At 40.1% G+C, this 21095-nt stretch overlaps 1 protein-coding gene across 3 annotated transcripts in view; it reads right to left on the reverse strand.

Moving 5' to 3' along the window:
- Positions 1-12745, reverse strand: part of RAB6A (RAB6A, member RAS oncogene family) — a 77585-nt gene extending 64840 nt beyond the window's left edge. For 2 of the 3 annotated variants that reach the window (XM_082343243.1, XM_082343244.1), the window contains exon 1: positions 12607-12745. In XM_082343243.1, the coding sequence (XP_082199369.1) occupies positions 12607-12676 (70 nt within the window). In that variant the 5' untranslated portion in view covers positions 12677-12745. The remainder of the gene's footprint in view (positions 1-12606) is intronic. The other variant, XM_082343245.1, reaches the window with a different exon arrangement.
- Between the last annotated feature and the right edge of the window lie 8350 nt (positions 12746-21095).

Raw genomic sequence — 21095 nt, forward strand, 5'->3', positions numbered from 1 at the left:
TCAAATATCTTTAGTCCAGAGGTGGCCTAAAATCTGTCTAAATCCATGAGTCATCACATTCTCTACTTCCCTATTATAATCAACTCACCTTGATTATGTAGATAATTTAAAGTACACATGCATAGATCTCTGAAAGGGATATTCTTCAGTTTTAAGAGGATGGTTAAAGCCAGATAAAGGGTTAATTAACCACATGAGACTACTGAAATTAAAGTGAAATAAAATTTTGAAATCAGTTCTCAGTCACTGTAGCCACCACCATATTAAACAGCACAAATATGGGACAGTTCCTCCATCACAGAAAGCTCAATTGGATAGCAAAGATTTAGAGATCCTAAAATGTTAAGTCTCAAACCATGTAATGCAAAGTATCCCAAAAATAAAGGCCTCTGTGGGCAACTATATCCATGAATGTCAAGAATATACCAATAAGAAAGTTCCCATCTTTTAGCAATCATACCAAAATATTTGCAATGATAGGATATATGGGATTTTCTTCAACTCACCCTGGTATGTGGGGGCGGGGGGGATAATTGTTGAGGCTGAGTACGAGTTTATGGGGGCTCATGACACTATTCTCTGTACCTTTTTATATGTTCACATTTTCCCATAATAAAGGGGTTAAATAATCCTTTAAGAACCCAGAAACATATTTGGTTAAATCACAAACTCACTCTTCAAATATGCCATTTATAACGACTGACTTCTTGACTCTCCAAAACTCTACTGAGACCACTTTTTAAAAATTATCAATTAGTTCTTGATAAATCCAATAGCCTTTTCTGAGTCATCATTTTCCTCATCTTGAGCCACTGACTCTTCAGATTCATACCAGATACTTGGCATATCAAACCTTTCTCCTCCTACGTTAGGTTTTTTTGTCTTATTCTGTTTTTCTTTTAATTATCCTCTTTTATGTGTATTTTTGAGGTAGCAAGCTACCTCAAAGCCTTTCTGAAACTAAGTATGGTAAAAATCATAAATCATTCACTTATTTGAAAATATTTAGTGAGCTCCCGCTATATGCCAAGCACTATGCAATGTGCTTTGAATACAGCAATGAACAATAAATTCATGAACGCTACCTCTGTGGAACTTACAGAACAAATGGAAAACAGAAATTTTAACAGACAAATAATTACAATTGTATTAAAGGCAGCAAGGAGAAGGACAGTGTTGACAGTCTATAAAGAATGGGAAACTAAACTACTCTGAGGAAGTCAGCAAAGGCTTGAAGAAGTTTCTTGAAGCTAAAGGATAAGCTGGAGTTAATCTGACAAAGGGGAAGAGGAAATATATAACAAGATGGAGATCAGTTAAGAGTTATAACTTAAAAAAGGTCAGTATGGCTGAAACAGAGAGAGATGGTGGGAGATATGCTCAAGAATGGATGGATGGGGAGGAGCCAAAAATTTCAGTGTGAGCAATGTAGATCATTTGGAAAGATTTTAGACCTTATTCTAAGAGTGATTTAAGCAAAAGCAAAAAAAAAAAAAAAAAAAAAACCCAACCTACAAAGGTGGGTTTTTTTGAGTTTTTACAATTTTTTAAAAATTTTATTGTGATAAACTATACCATAAGATTTACCATTTTAACCATTTTTAAGTGTACTATTCTGTGGCATTAAGCACAGTCAAAATGTTTTTGTTTTTAATAAGAAGTTACTCTGATTTACATTTTTATAAAGTTCACTCTGATATCAATGTGATGGATGGATTGGAGGGGAGGTCCAAGAACAGAGGTTGGAAGGTACAAATATAAAGATTTAAATCTACTTTACTGCTCCCTCCCAGACCATAAACAAGAAGAGAACAGAGATTATACCTGATCTGTTAAAAACTACATCCCCCAGGACCTAGCTCTATGCTTGGCACATAGTGGACATCTGTTAAACAGATAAATGACCTGTAAGATTCTATGATTCTTAGAACAGAAAACTTAAAATGCAAAGATGTGTGTTCTCTACAGCATGTAAAACCTTAATGATTTTTTTTTTTTAAACTTAAAAAAAAAAAAAAAACCTGTCTAACAGTAATAGGTAAAGATGAGTTCTACCAACAAGGTTAGAGATAGGAAGGTAGAATCCAGACTCTGAAAGGGTCTAACTAGGGCAGAAGAGCTTGGACTTCATCTCAAAGAGAAGTCTATGCGGGGTGTATGGGCAAGGTTTTATGCAATCTCACAATGGCAGGTTGAGATAACAGTAATGCTTAGTATCAGTTAGTTTAAAAAATCATACAGTATTTGTCCTTTTGTGATGGGCTTATTTCACTTAGCATAACGTCATCAAGGTTCATCCATGTTAAAGCATGTGTCAGAATTTTCTTCCTTTTTAAGGCTGAATAATATTTCATTGTATGACACCAAGCATTGTAAATGGATGACCACAACAAAAGCAACAATGATTGCAATTACCAAACACGAAACACACTCATACTATGTCATAATATTGACATTCAGTCCAGTAATCCTCCACTGTAACAGCTCCTTTACTTTGCAGTGAAAATTGATTTGTATATTCTTTGGTGTCAGTCTGTTTATCGCTTGTAAAAATAAAATACAGTGTGTGTTAAATAAATAAATAAATAAATAAATAAATAAATAAATAAAGAAGTTAGATGTAATTTGTCTATATAAAAAAAAATATTTCATTGTATGTATACACAGTACCATGTTTTGTCTACCCATTCATCCATGGATGAACACTTGGATTGCTTCTACCTTTTGGCTACTGTGAATAATGCTGCTATAAACGTGGACATAAATGAGTTGGTTCTAATTTTATAAAATGTACTTTTAAAAAAGAAGAGGAGAGACTTCCCTGGTGGTGCAGCAGTTAAGAATCCGCCTGCCAATGCAGGGGACACAGGTTCGAGCCCTGGTCCATGAAGATCCCACGTGCCGTGGAGCAACTCAGCCCGTGTGCTACAACTACTGAGCCTGCGCTCTAGAGCCCGCAAGCCACAACTACTGAGCCCGCGTGCCACAACTACTGAAGCCCACGCACCTAGAGCCTGTGCTCTGCAACAAGAGAAGCCACTGCAATGAGAAGCACGTGCACCACAACGATGAGTAGCCCCCGCTCGCCGCAACTAGAGAACGCCCTCACGCAACGGAGACCCAGTGCAGACAAAAACAAATTTATTTTTAAAAAAAGAGAAAAAAAAGAACAGAAACTGAAAACCCTAAGCAATTCTAAATGTTGAAATGTGTCAATTCTCAGAATATCAGTTAGAAGCTAGAAAGCAAATGCAAAGTGGTACCTGACCTAATAGATTCTATAAAGATCAATTTTAAACTGACAATGGGGAAAGCTGAGAAACAATCTGATTTGTGCCAGAGAACCCCCCCCCCCCATGTAGGCACCAAGTACATCTAGAAATAAGGGTAAAGATGGTGCTAAAAAGGAAAGGAATGGATGAAAATCTGTTTAAAAGGGAGACTCACACCCTCACATCCCCTCCTCTATTCCACACAGCCAGGTTCCTCTCCCACTTCATCAGAAAACTATAGATTATGCTATGAGAAAGGAAAATAGAGGGTTTCTGGACTGGTGAATACAAGTTCAAGCGAAGGCTAAAGTACAAACAGTATTAAAAACAAAGTAAATTAAATTCATATACTCTGGTGTTATCTTCAAACCCTGTATCCATTCAGCTCCAAGAAGGCTGGCAACCAATCTTATCCTCTCCAGCAGGACACTGGACAACTCTTCTTTAAGAAATGTGACTGGCAGGACTTCCCTGGTGGTGCAGTGGTTAAGAATCCGCCTGCCAATGCAGGGGACATGGGTTCAAGCCCTGGTCTGGGACGATCCCACATGCCGCGGAGCAACTAAGCCCCTGCGCCACAACTACTGAGCCTGAGCTCTAGAGCCTGCGAGCCACAACTACTGAAGCCTGCGTGCTACAACTACTGAAGCCCACGTGCCTAGAGCCCATGCTCTGCAACAAGAGAAGCCACCGCAATGAGAAACCCACACACCGCAACAAAGAGTAGCCCCCGCTCCCCGCAACTAGAGAAAGTCTGCGTGCAGCAACGAAGACCCAAAGCAGCCAAAAATTAAAATTAATTAATTAATTAAAAAAAAAAGAAATGTGACCGGCAAAAAGACTTAAAAGAGCTAACATTAGAGATTTCTTCCCCCCAAAATAACTCAGCCAGATTGTCCTACAGAGAAGCCCAATAAACCCACAAAAGAGCTTAAAATCAAATTTTTAGCGCTCAACTCTTAAACAGAAGGAGACAGTGAAGAATACTAGTTCTAAAAAAAAAAAGAATACTAGTTCTTTGAGGACCACATCAAACAAGAAATAGAGAAACTAGAATAAACAAGTGAAAAGCAATTTACAAAAAACTGAGTATTGAAAAGAAAGCCATATATCTCTTTAATATCCTCAAAATGACAAGAGATACAGCAGAAATTAACACAATGTTGAAAATCAACTATACTTCAATTAAAAAAAATTTTAACGACAAGAGAAGACACTAGAATCAAAAAGATGTTATAGAGAGAAACAATCAGAAAACAAAGAGCTCTTTGAAATTAAAATGATAGCAGAAATAAAATGTAATTGGGTAAAAGAAAGTTGAGAAAATTTTTTAAGAATTAAAACAGAAACAGGGCTTCCCTGGTGGCGCAGTGGTTGAGAATCTGCCTGCCAATGCAGGGGACACGGGTTCGAGCCCTGGTCTGGGAAGATCCCACATGCCGCGGAGCAACTGGGCCCGTGAGCCACAATTACTGAGCCTGCGCGTCTGGAGCCTGTGCTCCGCAACAAGAGAGGTCACGATAGTGAGAGGCCCGCGCACCGCGATGAAGAGTGGCCCTCGCTTGCCACAATTGGAGGAAGCCCTCGCACAGAAACGAAGACCCAACACAGCCATAAATAAATAAATTAAAAAAAAAGAATTAAAACAGAAACAAATAAATGAAAAAGGGGCAAGATAAGATACAACTAGAGGATCAATCCAGGAGGTCTAATAAGAATTCCAGAGAACTGAAAATGGAGAAGAGAATATCATACTAGTTAAGTCAAGAAAATTTCCTGAAAATAAACAACTTAAGTTTCCAGTTTGAAAATATTTATACCTATTACTCAGCACATAAAATGAAAATAAACACATCATTATGAAAGATCAAAATACCAAGAGTCATAATGGCAATACTAGACTCTACAAGGCAATACATTTGTCTTCAAATTTCTGAAGGAAGAATATATCCAACCCAAATTTCTAAACCCCACCAAACTTCAGTGTAAAGGTTGTACAAACACATTTTCAGACATAAAGGTCTCAAAAAACTTCCTCTCATGTTCCCTTCATTAGGAAGCTACCTACTGGTGGATACATTCAACGTAATGAGTAAAACAAAGAAGAAAAAAGTAATCTGAGAAACAAGGGATCCATCCAACACAAGAGAGAAGGAAATCCTCCAAATGAAAGTAAAGGAGATCACACGTTGACAGTTGTACATCAATTCTGGAGGGTAACTATTATACAACAGTATAAATTAGAAGAGGTCAGAAGGTTCTGGGAGAGATGTCCCAGGCAAACCTGATGCATTCAAATAACTGAGATCTACACTACTGGTAAAGAGTTTGGAGATAATTAAGAAAAAAAGGAAGTCAAATAGTGACACAAAGGAAAACAAACAAAAAAAAATACGGAATATAGTACAAGTAATCAGTATACACAGCTCAGCTGTGAATACCATTACCTAATAACAATAACGTGAAGATTAAATACTGATCTAACCAAAATGTATAATATCTATATTTAGAGGATGGGGAAAACAACACTGCCAGGTTAGTACTGCATATCAGAAATGAAAAGAATTTAGAAAGGTTAAATAAACTGTCCAAGATCACACTGTAAACACGGGGTTCAAGATTAGAACCAAAGTCTGTCTCTCGAGCTGTCTTTATCACTATATATTGCCTACCTAAGAAGAAAAAACTTAACTACAATAGTAAGGGAATAGATTTGAGAATTTCAGAACAGGGAAGTTTAATACTAAAAATTACAAAATATTTTCTCCTGGAGATCTCTTAGAATGAAGTAACTTAAGAGTGGTCCAGTTTAATTGTCACAGACAAGAACAGCCTAAGGAAATCTAACAACTAAATCAAATGTAGTATCCTAGGTGGGATCTTGGAACAGAAAAAAGACATTAGGAAAAAAACTAAAGAAATCGAAATAAAATATCGAAATAAAATATGGACTTTGGTTAATAATAATGTATCAATATTGGTACATTAGTTGTGAAAAATGTACACATGAGCTGTTAATTACAGAGGAAACTGGTGTAGAGTATACAGGAATTCCGTATTATCTCTGCAATTTTTCTGTATATCTAAAACTATTCTAAATCAAAAAAATTGTATTTAGAAACAAAACAACAGAATGGGAAAGTGCTCTAAGTACTAATGGGAAAACATCTCTAGGAGTTATTGTTAAGGGAAAAAAAGCAAGAAGCAGAATAAAATCTGATACCTCGTATGTAAGGAAGAATAAAAAATTGTATTCATATTTGCTTGTGTCTGCATAAAGAAATCCCAGAATATACATAAGAAAATAGTATATATATATAATTACTAATAGAGGAGGGGGTGGGGAATGAGGTCACAGGAACAGGGGTAGCAGTACGTTTTCTGAAAGTATATCTTTTTACATAATTTTGATTTGTGAACTATGTGATTGTGTTAACTGTTAAAAATAAAGTTTGAGGGGAAAAATAGCAATCCCGTTTAAAGCCCTAAGAGAAATGGATTGGGTGACTTCTTCAAGTCTCCTCCAACTTTGGAATGCTCTAAATCAAGAATTTCAACTAGAAGATCCTTAAACTTTTAGTCAGTCATATTTATTTATAATGTGTCAATACCTTCCCTGAAATTCCATGCTCCCCTGTCACTTCTCTGTATCTTTTAACTCTACTTTTCAAAGCAGCTGCACTCACTGCACTACATTGTATTAGGTATTATATGTTTCTTCCATGATGAAATGTATATTTTTTAAGAGTAGGCTCTTAAGAAATATACAAACTATTGATAATTGACAGAGTAGCAGTTTTCAGTAAACATGTGCCAGGCACTCTTCTAAAATGCTTTACATTTATTAACTAATTTAATCTTCACAATAACGCTATATGATAGGTCCTATTATCTTTATTTTATAGATAAGGAAGTTAAAGCATAAAAAAGTCAATAATCTGCCCAAGGTCAATGAGCAGGGCTAAAATATAAAACCCAGGCTCTGTGCTCGTAATCACTAGCTGTACTGATTAGTTTTAAGACTTCAAAACAAGATATGGAAAAAACTCCCTTTGACTGTTCTAAATGCAATATGGGGACTTCCCTGGTGGTCCACTGGTTAAGAATCCACCTTCCAATGCCAGGGACGTGGGTTCGAACCCCGGTTGGGGAACTAAGATCCCACAGGCAACAGCCCATGCACCACAATGAAGAGCCCAAGCACTGCAACTAACCCAACGCAGCCAAAAATAATAAATAAATGTTAAAAAAATAAATAAATGCAATATGAAGCCACAAGATACAAATGGCTTAATATCATCTAGAAACTAGCAGATCTCAAAATGCAGCCCACCAACTCCCAGGATCCCCAGGACCCTTTGGCTGGGCCACTACTCTCCTGAGGGTCAAAACCACTTTCATAATATCAAGATGTTATTTGGCTTTTTTCACTTTTGTTCTCTCGTGAGTGTATAGTGGAGTTTCCAGAGCCTACGTGATGTGTGATATTACAAGAGACTGAATGCAGAAGCAGCTGCGAGAAGCAGATGACTTTTAATACACCAGACATTACAAAGATTTGCAAATATGTAAAACAATGCCACTCCCTCACTAAATTATTGTTTGAAAAACAGTTCTCTTTCATTAAAATTATGTCAACATGTAATGGATTTAACACTATTCTTTTTAAATGAATTAAATATTAAACAATTTTCTCAGTTAACTTTTGACACAGTAAATAGTGATATAAACCACATAAACAGCTCTTTAGAAGCCTCAACAATTTGTAAGAGCATCTTGAGAGGCTCTTGAGAAGAAAAAGTTTAAGATCACTGATCTAGCCAATCTAAACTGTTCAGTATTCCTAGTCTCGGACATTAAGACACTTTTTCCCAACACAGCATGTTATAATTCAAAAGAACTGATGTAAGAAAGGTAATAAAGGGCTTCCCTGGTGGCGCAGTGGTTGAGAGTCTGCCTGCCAATGCAGGGGACACGGGTTCGAGCCCTGGTCTGGGAAGATCCCACATGCCGCGGAGCAACTAGGCCCGTGAGCCACACCTACTGAGCCTGCGCGCCTGGAGCCTGTGCTCCACAATGAGAGGCCGCGACAGTGAGAGGCCCTCGCACAGCGATGAAGAGTGGCCCCCGCTTGCCGCAACTAGAGAAAGCCCTTGCACAGAAACGAAGACCCAACACAGACAAAAATAAAATAAATAAATAAATAAAAATTTTTTAAAAAAAGGTAATAAAAAGTGAAAAAATAAGTAGTACTAGGCCAGGTATGTGTTCCTTTTTGAAATTACATTTCCTAATTTGTAACTCATAACATTTGGTTGTAAGTATTACCTTCTACTCTAAACCATTCTTAAAATTGCCTCTGTATTTCAAGACAATAGCCAAAGGTGGTAACAAAAGAGGTTCCTTAAAGAAACTTCAGGTTCAAGCTGTGTATTTCAACATTTCTTTATTAAACCATGTATACTACTGAAATATAAAGAAACTGTAAGAATTACACGAAGATTACCAAGACTGGTATCATTAATTCAATATGAGGCTTCATATACTGAAACAATTCATCTTCATTATAGAATACAGAACCTTATTTTTTTTTGGCTGTGTCACGCAGCATGCGGGATCTTATTTCCCCGACCAGGGATGGAACCGGTACCCACTGCAGTGGAACCGTGGAGTCATAACCACTGGACCGCCAGGGAGGTCCCAGAACCTTAAGTTTTTGAAAAGCTAAATAGTCTACCTAACTTCAAATCTGTTCCATGAACATGTCTTTAATAATCACTTGACATACTTTTAGGTGCTATACTAATAGCAAATAATTTAAAAATAACTTTAACAAAACAAAACTAATTTTGTCCAACTCAAAAAAAAAGTATAAAATTCAGGTCAGTTGTTGTTTTTTTGTTTTTTTAGTTACACCATAAAGGCTATATATAAATTATTGGAATCCCTGCTCTCGAGCATCTGGAGTATCTCTATATACAATCAAATAATATAAGTATAAAATGTTATTGTTGGGAATTCCCTGGCAGTCCAGTGGTTAGTACTCAACGCTTTCACTGCCGGGGCCCAGGCTCAATCCCTAGTGGGGGAACTAAGATCCCACAAGCTGCATGTGGGGCCAATAAAAAGAGTTATTGTTAAACTATTAAATGCGCAAGGAAAAAATGTAGACTTCACCATAACAAAGATGACTACTAGCTTTGGTTACTATTAGATTCAACCATCATTTATTCTGAGTACCCACTACAAGCCTGGCATTATTCTAGGCACTGGGGATACAATGAACAAAAAATTTAATAATTTTTAATCTTCATGGGACCTGCATTCTGCTGTGGGAAATAGACAAAAATAAACACAAGTAAGAATTAGAAATGTGGTCAATGCCATTAAAGAAACAAACAAGGCTCTGCCACAGATTAGTCTTTGAAAGCTTAACTGTGGAATTCTAAAACCTAAAAATAAAAAAATTCATGAAGAGTTAAATCAAGATGACATGGACTGTGCTTCCCTGGTGGCACAGTGGTTAAGAATTCGCCTGCCAATGCAGGGGACACGGGTTCAAGCCCTGGTCGGGGAAGATCCCCCATGCCACGGAGCAACAAAGCCCATGCGCCGCAACTACTGAGCCTATGCTCTAGAGCCCGTGAGCCACAACTACTGAAGCCCACGCGCCTTAGAGCCGGTGCTCCGCATCAAGAGAAGCCACTGCAATGAGAAGTCTGCGCACCGCAATTAAGAGAAGCCCCTGCTCGCCGCAACTAGAGAAAGCCCACGCGCAGCAACAAAGACCCAACTCAGCCAAAAATTAATTAATTAATTTAAAAAAAGAAAACAAGATGACACTGACTCTACAGACCTTTGCTAATGCATACGAAAACTACAGACACTGCCTGTGAAAACAGAGATCCGTCTTTCCAAAGCTACTGGATGGTATTACTTAGCAATGTAGTAGCCTCAAAAGATAATTAAGCTCACAGTTCCACAGAGTTAAAAAGCATGTAAACACAATACTAAAAAAACTAAGAGGAGCCTAAGGAGACAGGACAACCAAATGTAGCGTGGTATCCTGAATTGAATGCTGAAACAGACAAAAATAAAAATTAAGGAAATCTGAATAAACTATAGACTTTAGTTAATAATGTATCAATATTGGTTCATTAATGGTAACAAATGTACCTTACTAATATGTTAATAATATGGGATATTGGGTGGGGCTATATGGGAAACCTCTGCATGATCTTCTTAATTTTTCTGTAAATCTAAAACTGTTCTAAAAAATCAAGTCTACTTAAAAAAAAATCTAAGATGGCTTCAGGAATTATGGTGGAAGGAAGGGGAGTTAGTAAAGACTTGAAGAAACTAAGAAATGAGAAGCCATAAAACTCTGCAATGTGAATTAGAATACTCAAGAAATTCAACAGAAATCAAGTATGATTTCTATTCATACTAAAAACTTCCTAGGACAGAGATTAATGGATTTTTCATGCAAACTAAATAGCTCTGCATCACAATGTAAGGCAGGCAATAACATCCCTAAGTGCACAATAAGCACTTTAGATCCTATTTATCAATAATAACCAATAGGCTGTATTTTATGTATGTCACTGTCCTGAAATTGTCATAAAATACGTGGACAGGGATCAATCTCATAGGTCTTACTAAGTCACTTAAAGAAACAAGTTTATATTTGCATAGCAAAAAAAAGCAAAAAGGAGACTTGGTAAGAGGGCAGGGAGAAAAGATTATGTATGAAGGGAGAAAAACAACTTATCAGGTCTAACTGGAAGCAATTTTGCAACTATTATTAACCTACTTTGATGCCACACAAATTAGTATAAATAGTTCAGAGCAGTAATAAGAGCTCTGAATTTATATCAGTTATCTTCTTTCCAATCGAAAGAAATAAATGTCTTCTATAGCCTAACCTAAAACACCTACCATGTAACTCAATGTCTGATGACTCGGGAGGAACTAATCTCTCAATGTCTCAATTTTAAAGGTAAGAAAAGTGTGAGAAAAATAATGGAGGATGTAATCTCTAAACTGCAGAGTGTGAAGTTTGCATAATACAGCATAAAATTGGAATTACCACGAGAAGTAATTTTTAGAGACAGCCATCAGAAAATTAGAACCTTATACCCAACACAAACTACAATGACAGCAGGAGCCTGACCAAGTAAATGAGATAACAATTTCACTCATCAGATACTATGGAATATTAACCATAAAAGAATCATTTAGCCAAAATGGTATTATATATTCGAATCGAATTTAGATAACTGGATGATGAATCTATCTCTTCTCTACTCTGTTACTCCCTATCCCCAAAGGAAACCCTACAAAACAAAGATGTTCGTTATTCTAAAGCCTTCTCTCCCTAAGGAATCCTGAATATATAATTGGAAAATACTCAAGAAGAAACGGAATAATTAACATTTCTCCAGTAATTCCTGTTTGCACCACCGTGAGGAGAATCAGACACTGCGCTTCGTGTTGAAGCAGAAAAAGGAGAGGTGAGATGTGAAAAATCCCAAGTAAGACGATCATGACATAGCATCTGGCAGAGACTGGAAAAGCATGAACACTGCCAAAAGAATCGCCAGGGATGAAAGTCAAGAGAAGAAAACGAGGTTTTCCAACAGGCCACAGCCTAAGCCAAGGGGCAAAAACCGCTACTGCCGCCGCCACTCCCTCACTCCCCAACCATTCCATCAAGTCGCCTCCAATTCAGATATATATCCTCTATAACCCAGACCCATTCCCCACCCAGGTGAAAACAATCCAAGAATTTCCTAGGACCCCCTCCCCCACTTCCATAAGATCCGCACTTCTCGGGGCCAAGCCTCTGGGGAAAACAACGCCCAGATCCCACCCTCCCGGCGCAAGGTTGAAGAGGGCCGGTTCCCCGGAGTGGGGCTTCCCGGGTGGGCCTCACCGAGCTGAGCAACTGGGATCAGAGCAAGGAACAAGGGTGGGGCTCAAGGAAGGGAGCTGGGGTCGGTGAGACGACGGAGACCCGAGGAAGAAAGGGATGGACAGGAGGCTGGGGCTGGGCGGGGTGAGGAGTGGGGAAGGCAGATCCACGGGAGAGGGCCGGGCTGCGGGGAAAGGAGCGGGCGGAGTGGGGGACGGAAGGGTCAGAATCCGATCGACGGATCATGGCGAAGAGGAATGTGTGGCTAACAGGGGTCGGCGAACAGGCTCAAGGGCTAGGGGGTGGAAAGAAGCGCGACCGCGAGGCCCGCAGGGAGCCTCCGCGGACAGAAGGGCCGCACTGGGGGCGGTGCGGGGAAGCCACTGCCAGCTGCCAGGAGTGGGGGAGCCGCGCACTCACCGCTCTGCTCCCCTAGGAACACCAGCTTGAATTTCCTCAGCGGATTCCCGAAGTCTCCGCCCGCGGACATGATGGAGCCGGAGGAGCTGCCGCCGCCTCAGCCCAGAGACCTCTCAGACCGACGCCGCTCCAACCGGTTGACGGGGAGGCTAGAGGAAGGGTCGGCGCCGAGCTCTCTCGGCCCCTGCAGGGCCCGGCAGCGGAGCAAGGCTGGAGAACAAGGCTCCTCTCACAGGCAGCCGTCGCCGCCGCCTCCCCTCGGAGTCGCCTAGCACCGAGCGAGGCCCGCAGCTGGGAAAGGAAGGAGGGCGGTGTCGGAAGCAGCCAGGGGTGTGCTCGGGGGTCCCGAGGCTAGAGCCGTTCCCCTCTCAGCACCCGGCACAAAGACTGAGGCGAGGGTGGCGGAGCCGGAGCCGCAGACGCGTCTGGGACCTCTCACACGCAGCGTCCCAGCTCCACAGCTGCCACCACCGCAGCCCAACCTGCTGAGTGCGCGAGCCTGCGGCGCGGCGCGGGGCGAGCCCGGGCGCGAGCCTGCCGCCCAGCCAGCCACGGCGTACGTACGTGCGTGCGTGCGTGCGTGCGCGTGCGCGCCACAGCCAGCGCCTTCCTGGTTTAGCCTGCTTTCCCGGCTCCGCCCAGGCAGAGAAGATGTGGGGAGGTTAGGTTTCCCCTCGCGTCGGGAGAAGCAGGGAGATGGTGGGGTGGAGCCTGGGAGAGCTGACGGGGTAGAATAAGGAGCACTTATGTCACTTACGGGATGAGCCAATCGGAAGAGGTTAAGGGCGGGCAGAGATGTCGAGTGAGGTGGCAGCGCCAGAGCGCGCGCGGTGCCCTCCTGCGGTGGAAAGCGTCTCACCGTGGCGGCCATGCGAAATGTGGCCCGTCGCAACCTGAGGGGAGGGGAGGGAATTGGGGCGAAGGCGGGGCCAGAATGGAGGTGGCATTGACCCCAAGTGTGGGTGAAGTCGGAGGGCCCCGAGGTGTACAGAAGGTTCCTCTTTCCTGAGCCCTCAGCTCTGCCTCACAGTCTTCAGATCCGCCCTTCACCTCTGCACCCGCCTTCTCCATCTTCTTTCTTATAATTCCTCAGACGATACCCTACTAGGTACTGTTGCTCCCAGGAGTTTTGTAACAGAAGCAGGGCCTCCACATTTTTGTAGACAAGGAAGCTGAAGGTCATAGGAAGGAAATGATTTACAAAATCCGCAGAGCCATAAAGTGGAACCCAGGTTTTGTCTTTTCCCCCAATTGAACCTCCACAACCTCCTCGTTGATAAGCCCATCCACTTCCCTAGCCTGACCTGGCTTGGTCTTCTCTTACCAACCTTTGTTCCTCAGATATGAACAGTTCTAAGTGACCCCCACCTTATACTGTGGTAGAAAAGGAGTTACACGTCATGTAAACCAAACCCTTCATTTCACAGGTGGTGAAACTGAGGCCCAGGTAGGAAAATGGGGTTGCAAAAAGGTCACACAACAAATTAGAGGTAGAGCATGGCCCTGATGTGGGGAAGTAGACATTGAAAGATCACCTGGGTACTTACCTGGTGGCGTAGTGGTTAAGAATCTGCCTGCCAATGCAGGGGACACGGGTTTGAGCCCTGGCCTGGGAAGATCCCACATGCTGCAGAGCAACTAAGTCTGTACACAACTACTGAGCCTGCGCTCTAGAGCCCGTCAGCCACAACTACTGAGCCTGTGCTCTAGAGCCCGTGAGCCACAACTACTGAAGCCCGCGCGCTTAGAGCCCGTGCTCCACAACAAAGAGAAGCCACCAAAATGAGAAGCCCGCACACTGCAACGAAGAGTAGCCCCCGCTCGCCGCAATTAGAGGAAGCCCGCGTGCAGCAACGAAGACCCAATGCAGCCAAAAATAAATAAATAAATTTATTAAAAAATAAAATAAAAAGATCACCTTTCTACAGATGTAGAAAACAAACATGGTTTACGGGAGGGGAGGATTAAATTGATAGATTGGGATTGACATATACAGACTACTATATATAAAATAGATAACTAATAAGAACCTATTGTATAGCACAGGGAACTCTACTCAATACTCTGTAATGACCTATATGGGAAAAGAATCTAAAAAAGAGTGGATATATGTATATGTATAACTGATTCACTTTGCTGTACAGCAGAAACTAACACAACATTGTAAATCAACTATACTCCAATAAAAACTAATTTAAAAAAAAAGATCACCCATTCCTTCTAAAGCAGGGCTTCTGAATCTGCTGTGGGTGAGCCTCCCTTAAATTAGACATCTGCAGCATGTGTATTTTTCTGTGGAGAGAATCCATAGCTTTCATCAGATTTTCAACCCAATTCATGACCCAAAAAATGAAGGTTAATGTCACACTCAAGAGGAGCTCAGGAATACATGACAACTAAGTGTAATGTGGATATAACTAACATGATAACTAAACTGGTAAGTTTTAAGCTGAATGGGATCCTGGAACAGAAAAAGGACATTAGGCAAAAACTAAGGAAATCTGAATAAATATGGACTTTAGTTAATTACAATGTATCAATACTGGTACATTAATTGTAACAAATGTACTAATGTAAGATATTAATAGAGGAAACTGGGGATGGGGAGAAGTATATGCAGACTTTCTGTACTGTCTGCTCAATTTTTCTGTAAATCTAAAACTTTTAAAAAATAAGATCTATTAATAAAAGATAAATAAAGGTTAAGAATTATCAAATTAGAGAATTTATAATCCACACCTTACCATACTTCAACCACAACTCACCATACGATGGGACAGCATTCGAAAAAGTAATCCTTGACCTTGAAAAGAACACTTTTAAAAACTGGTATCAAAAATAGTTCCAAGTTAATAATAAAAAATAAGTCCTTAAATTTGTGTATAGAGCCTTACCATTCACAAAACACACTTATGTACATTTTCTCATTATTAGAGGGTTATTGTTTACTTAGCTGTAGAAATGGCAGGATCAAACAAGTGCCTTCTCAAACCCAGGGATGAATTGCTGAATGAACTAGAATAAATTAAGGGGAGGAAAAGAGATTCTTAAATTTTCATTTATTCTGGCCTATCAAGACAACAGCTATAACCCCAAATCTCCTTCTCTATTAAAATTTACTAACTTCTACTTCCTCTCAGCCAAGCAGCAGAAAGATTTTAGATCATGCATCTAAAATGAAATGGTAGAAACCTGAGTTGTGACATGGATGTTTGATTTTTCTTTTTTAATACTTGAGTTTAAAAGTAGCTTGTCAGGTCTGATAAGGCTCGCCCCAACAGTAACCCAGAACCCTAGTACACACAAAGAGCAGCCAATACCAAGACAATATTTAAGAAGAAAAGCTCTGCAAACAAAAATGAGTGGCTATTTTTTTCTTTCTGATGGGTACCAGGTTTTCATTATGTTTCCTGAAATAGCTTTAAAGTAACATCTGAGGCTTGGAACTATAATTACTTTGTACTTCCTCCAGAACTTTATGAATCAATTCTTCCCTGCTGCTTTGGTCTCTGTAATCACCTAGGTAGGTGAGGCTATTCCTATCATTTTGAAGAGCGATATGATATAATCCACCTCTTACCTCAGATGTTTTTAATGTTTTAACTTAGCATTTTGCGTTGATACATATAAGGCCTCATTCTCCTCTGAAGCCAAAATCATATTTATCAAGTGCTCTGTGTAAGTCATATGTTTTATCTTTAGAGATCTTATGGTCTAAAAGTTACATATTATGTGCTATGGGGTTCATCAAACGGAGAAATTACTTGGGAGAAGGAGGAATTAAAGAGGCCTTTTTCAAGGGTGCTTTCACCAGCACTTTCACTTCAATGATTTCTCTTAATCTTGAACACTTGCACCTCCCTCCCTCGTCCCAATTCCTACTCATTCTTTAGGTATCATCTTTAAAAAGTCCTCAAAAAGACCTCTCTGTCTGCTTGCATTCCACCAAAGAGTGTAAGTACTCCTGCCTGTCCTCCCATTGTACCCTATTCTTCCCCATCACTTAATTGTTTTTGTTAATTGTCAGTCTTCCCCACCTGACTATAAGCTTCATGAGATCAAAACTCATGTCTTGTATTCCCAGCACTTGCAGAGTGCTTGCTCCACAGCAATCATGCAACAGATATTTGCTGAGTAAATGAAATAAATGAGAGAGATTATTTTTAGTTTTCTTCAAAAGGTGAATGGGATTTGGGCATGTGGAGATGGAAGGGCAAGAGCGTTTTGGAGAAAGAGAACGTCACTTAAAATCATGTGATGTAAATTGATACTGCATTCCTTTACAACACTTGTGAAAAAGATGCCCAGATCAGATCTCATAACTAAAAACTGGGGACAGTGGAAGAGGACAGTTTTGGCAGCTCCAAAGGGAAAGTACCTAGAGCTGTTTTTTTGATCAGTTTAAAAGGGATTGTTAATTTGAAGCCCATGAGTATGAGCAGGAATCTAACACACAGAAATTGTAATATAATTACAGCTTGACTTTCTGCCCCAGAGACAAAAAAAACTTCTTGAGGGAGGACTGAGATTTCATCTTATTCCCTGTGACAGATACTATTTGTTGCCTATCCAACAACAAACACACACACACACACACACACACACACACACAAACACACAATTTCCACAATATATATTGGAAATGACAGATACTGTTCCAGCTTCCCTTCAGCTAAGCTATAGGCACCTAACTTGATCTGAGCCAGTGGGATACAAAGGAAATGTCCCAGAGACTGCTGAGATAAATTTTCTTCCTTGATGAGAAGAGATAGATGAGGAAAAACTGCCATTTTTCTGCCATTGGATATGGTTATATAAGGACATGATATCTAGAGCAAAGACATCTTGTGAACATTAACATATAATCCTGAAGAAAAAAGCCAGCCACTGATGATGGCTAAGCAAAAAGCTAAAAGGCCTCATTGGGCCACTGTACCAACCCTGGAAATGGACTTCCTCTGGATTTCTTTTTAGCAAGATAATAAATGTCTTTATATGTATTAATGTCTTCATAATATGTCTTTTTTTTTTTTATGGCTGTGTTGGGTCTTCGTTTCTGTGCGAGGGCTTTCTCTAGTTGCGGCAAGTGGGGGCCACTCTTCATCGCATTGCGCGGGCCTCTCACTATCACGGCCTCTCTTGTTGCGGAGCACAGGCTCCAGATGTGCAGGCTCAGCAATTGTGGCTCACGGGCCTAGTCGCTCCGCGGCATGTGGGATCTTCCCAGACCAGGGCTCGAACCCTTGTCCCCTGCATTGGCAGGCAGACTCCCAACCACTGCGCCACCAGGGAAGCCCCCATAATATATCTTTGTCATTGTTACTTGCAGCTGAAAGCATCTGACATTCTCATCTTTAGATCCCTTAAAACACCTCACACAACTCCTTAAACATTAGGCACTCGATACTGTGTGTGTGTGCTTTGTGTGTGTGTGTGTGTGTGTGTGTGTGTTTATGTATATATACGTGTGTGTGTATATATATATATGTATATATATATAAAATACAGTAGTGGTTACCAAACTGTAATGTCTATTTCTGTTTACTGCCCCCTAAAAAGGATTTATTACTCTTGGAGAGGCAGGAAATCAATAAAAGGAGAAAAACTGCCTAGGTAAAAGGACTGAAATCATATTGCTCATATCTGAAACAAATAATAGCTCTGGCAGGAATTCAAATTCCATCAAATGTGAAGCCCTTCTAACCTACTCTGCAAGTTATTAGAATCATTGCTACTAAAAATAATAGTGGGTCAATATACAAAGCATAAAAATGACAAATGCCCAATAATTCAAGGTGACCAGTTAAATAAGCACAATTAACACAAGGTATGTTTAAGCAAGTCTCATTTCAAAAAGACTACAATTGAAAAAAAAAAAAAAGACATACGAGGCCTCATGTCAAAACCTGTTTTCCAAATACCTTGACCTTCAAGGATGTGCCATGGTAGAAGTATAAATGTTATTCAGTCAAGGTGGAGGAGAAGGCAGTTAGAACTTCAATGGAATTGTTCTACCTATGATTATGACCAGTTTATAAGCTATGTCACAAGATATCTTTGCTGCAGAGTGATCTATAAAATCTATTTTTGATAATTCCATTTTGTTCCATTCATGTGAATCATGGTCCTTGTTATGAATAATGTGATTTCTCAGAGCCTTAGATGTGAGGTGTTACTTCTAGGTTTTGAAACTGCAGTGGGAGAAGAGGTTGCTTCTTTTTGTGTAGGTCCAGAATGTGTAATATCTGACACATTGCTGGAACTCTCCTCTCCCCACACTCTATCCCCCACAAATAATAAAGTCTCCTCTAAGATGTGCCGGAGAATGAATCACTCCACTTGCTACTAAGAGATAATCTCTCTCACAGTAGAAGAGAACAACTGCTTCTACTGCTGTTTATGTAAAGAACAGAGCATCTTAGGACAGAAAAATGAGACCAATACTGTTTGCACTGAAATGCCAACAGACTGTACAGCCAAACTGTAACTTGCCTAAGATGCTAAGAGAAACCATCTCTTAGTGAATATTTCTTCAGATTTTTGAATTTTAAATAAAAATCAAAAGATATCGAAATCATTATGGTAGCTTATAGCTGAAACTATCCAGTGAGATAATAAGCTGCAATGCCATTCAGAAAAATTGAACAAACTTCCAGTTTTAGGATGGTAGATTAAAGGAGTTTATGCCTCCTTCCTTTTCTGAAATTGTTCCAAAACAAGAAGAAAAAGTAAAAACGCAAACTCTGGCTTTGACATCTCTAACCCAGACCCGTAATATTTTAAGTTGGGCGACAAAGATAGAGCAACGGTAACTGACTAAACAGAGGATAGAAAGTGCTTACTGAAGGGGAAAGTAACAAGAAGCAAGTCAATCAGCCAAGCAGAACCCCAGAAAGGATCAGGAATGTGAAGTACCAGGTACCACAGAAGGTAGGGAAGAGAAAAGGGGCCCAAAACAAGGGAATTGTATCAAAGACTATATAAACAGTAGTTATAAACCTATTCCCATCTTTGGAGGAATGGCACATAAGAGGCTCTAGGCTCATAAACCAGGCATAGTAGACTACTAGGGTGAGGTGCTGTCAGAAGATATGGGGATTGATAACCAATGGTCTCTCTCCAAGCACCTTTCATAACACTGGCAGCATCTTATAAGCCTGAAAAAGAGATGGAAAGGTCCTTCTGTGTATAAGCTGAAACATCCCAGAGAAAGGACCTGTAAGTTCTGAATATAGAGGTAACTTCAATAAAAAAGCCAGTTCACCACCAAATCATCTATAATGAACCCTTCTAATCAAGAAATTCTACCCCTCACATTGAGCTTCCAATTACGTTGATGTTTCTCTTAAATCTGAACAAACTGTAAAAGTTTGCCATATATTTGATAAAATCTCCAATATGAAATAAAGAAAAATAAAACAAATAAGCCAGCAAAAAGAAAGATAGATAGAAAAGAAAGTCTACGATAAAAGCTATTGCATTTTTCATTTTATTTATTTATTTATTTATTTTTGGCTGCATTGGGTCTTTGTTGATGCATGCAAGCTTTCTCTAGTTGTGGAGAGCAGGTGCTACTCTGTTGTGGTGCGTGGACTTTTCATTGCAGTGGCTTCTCTTGTTGTGGAGCATGGGTTCTAAGCGCGCAGGCTTCAGTAGTTGTGGCACATGGGCTTAGTTGCTCCACGGCATGTGGGATCTTCCTGGACCAGGGCTTGAACCCGTGTCCCCTACATAGGCAGGCGGATTCTTAACCACTGTGCCACCAGGGAAGTCCCACTATTGCATTTTTGAAGGAAGAGCAAGATCCTATTTTAAAAAAAGAACACTGTTTCAAAACAGGCTTTCTTGGAAATTAAAATTACGATAGCCAAAGTTTAAAAATAAAATAGAATAATTGTAAGATAACATTAAGGAAATATTCCAGAAAGCATAGCAAAAAGCTAAGAGATGAACACTAGATAATTTGAGGAGTATATAAGATTACTCCAGGAGACTCATGCAAATAATAGAAATTATATATAGAGAGAACGAAGAAAACTTTAATGCAGAGATTATTATAAAATAAATTATATAAAATAAGTTCTCACACCTGGGAGACATGAGTTTCCAAACTGAAAGTGTATGTCAGAGGCCCAGCAAAAATAAAAGATCATTTCAGTTCACATCATCATGAAATTCCACATCAGAGACAAAAGAAGATCTTAAAAGTTCCCAGAAATTAAAACAGGACATATCAAAAGGATTAAAAACCAGAAAAGGGAGACTTCCCTGATGGTCCAGTGGTGAAGAGTACGTCTTCTGATGCAGGGGACGAGGGTTCGATCCCTGGTTGGGGAACTAGGATCCCCCATGCCTCGGGGTAACTAAACCTGCGTGCCACAACTGCTGAACTTGTGCACCTCAAGTAGAGAGCCCACGTGCTGCAAACTACAGAGCCCACGCTCTCTGGAGCCCTTGCGCCACAACTAGAGAGAGAAAACTGCATGCCT

Source organism: Balaenoptera borealis (assembly GCF_965194805.1).
Source record: "Balaenoptera borealis genome assembly, chromosome: 11".
NCBI classification, from domain to species: domain Eukaryota; kingdom Metazoa; phylum Chordata; class Mammalia; order Artiodactyla; family Balaenopteridae; genus Balaenoptera; species Balaenoptera borealis.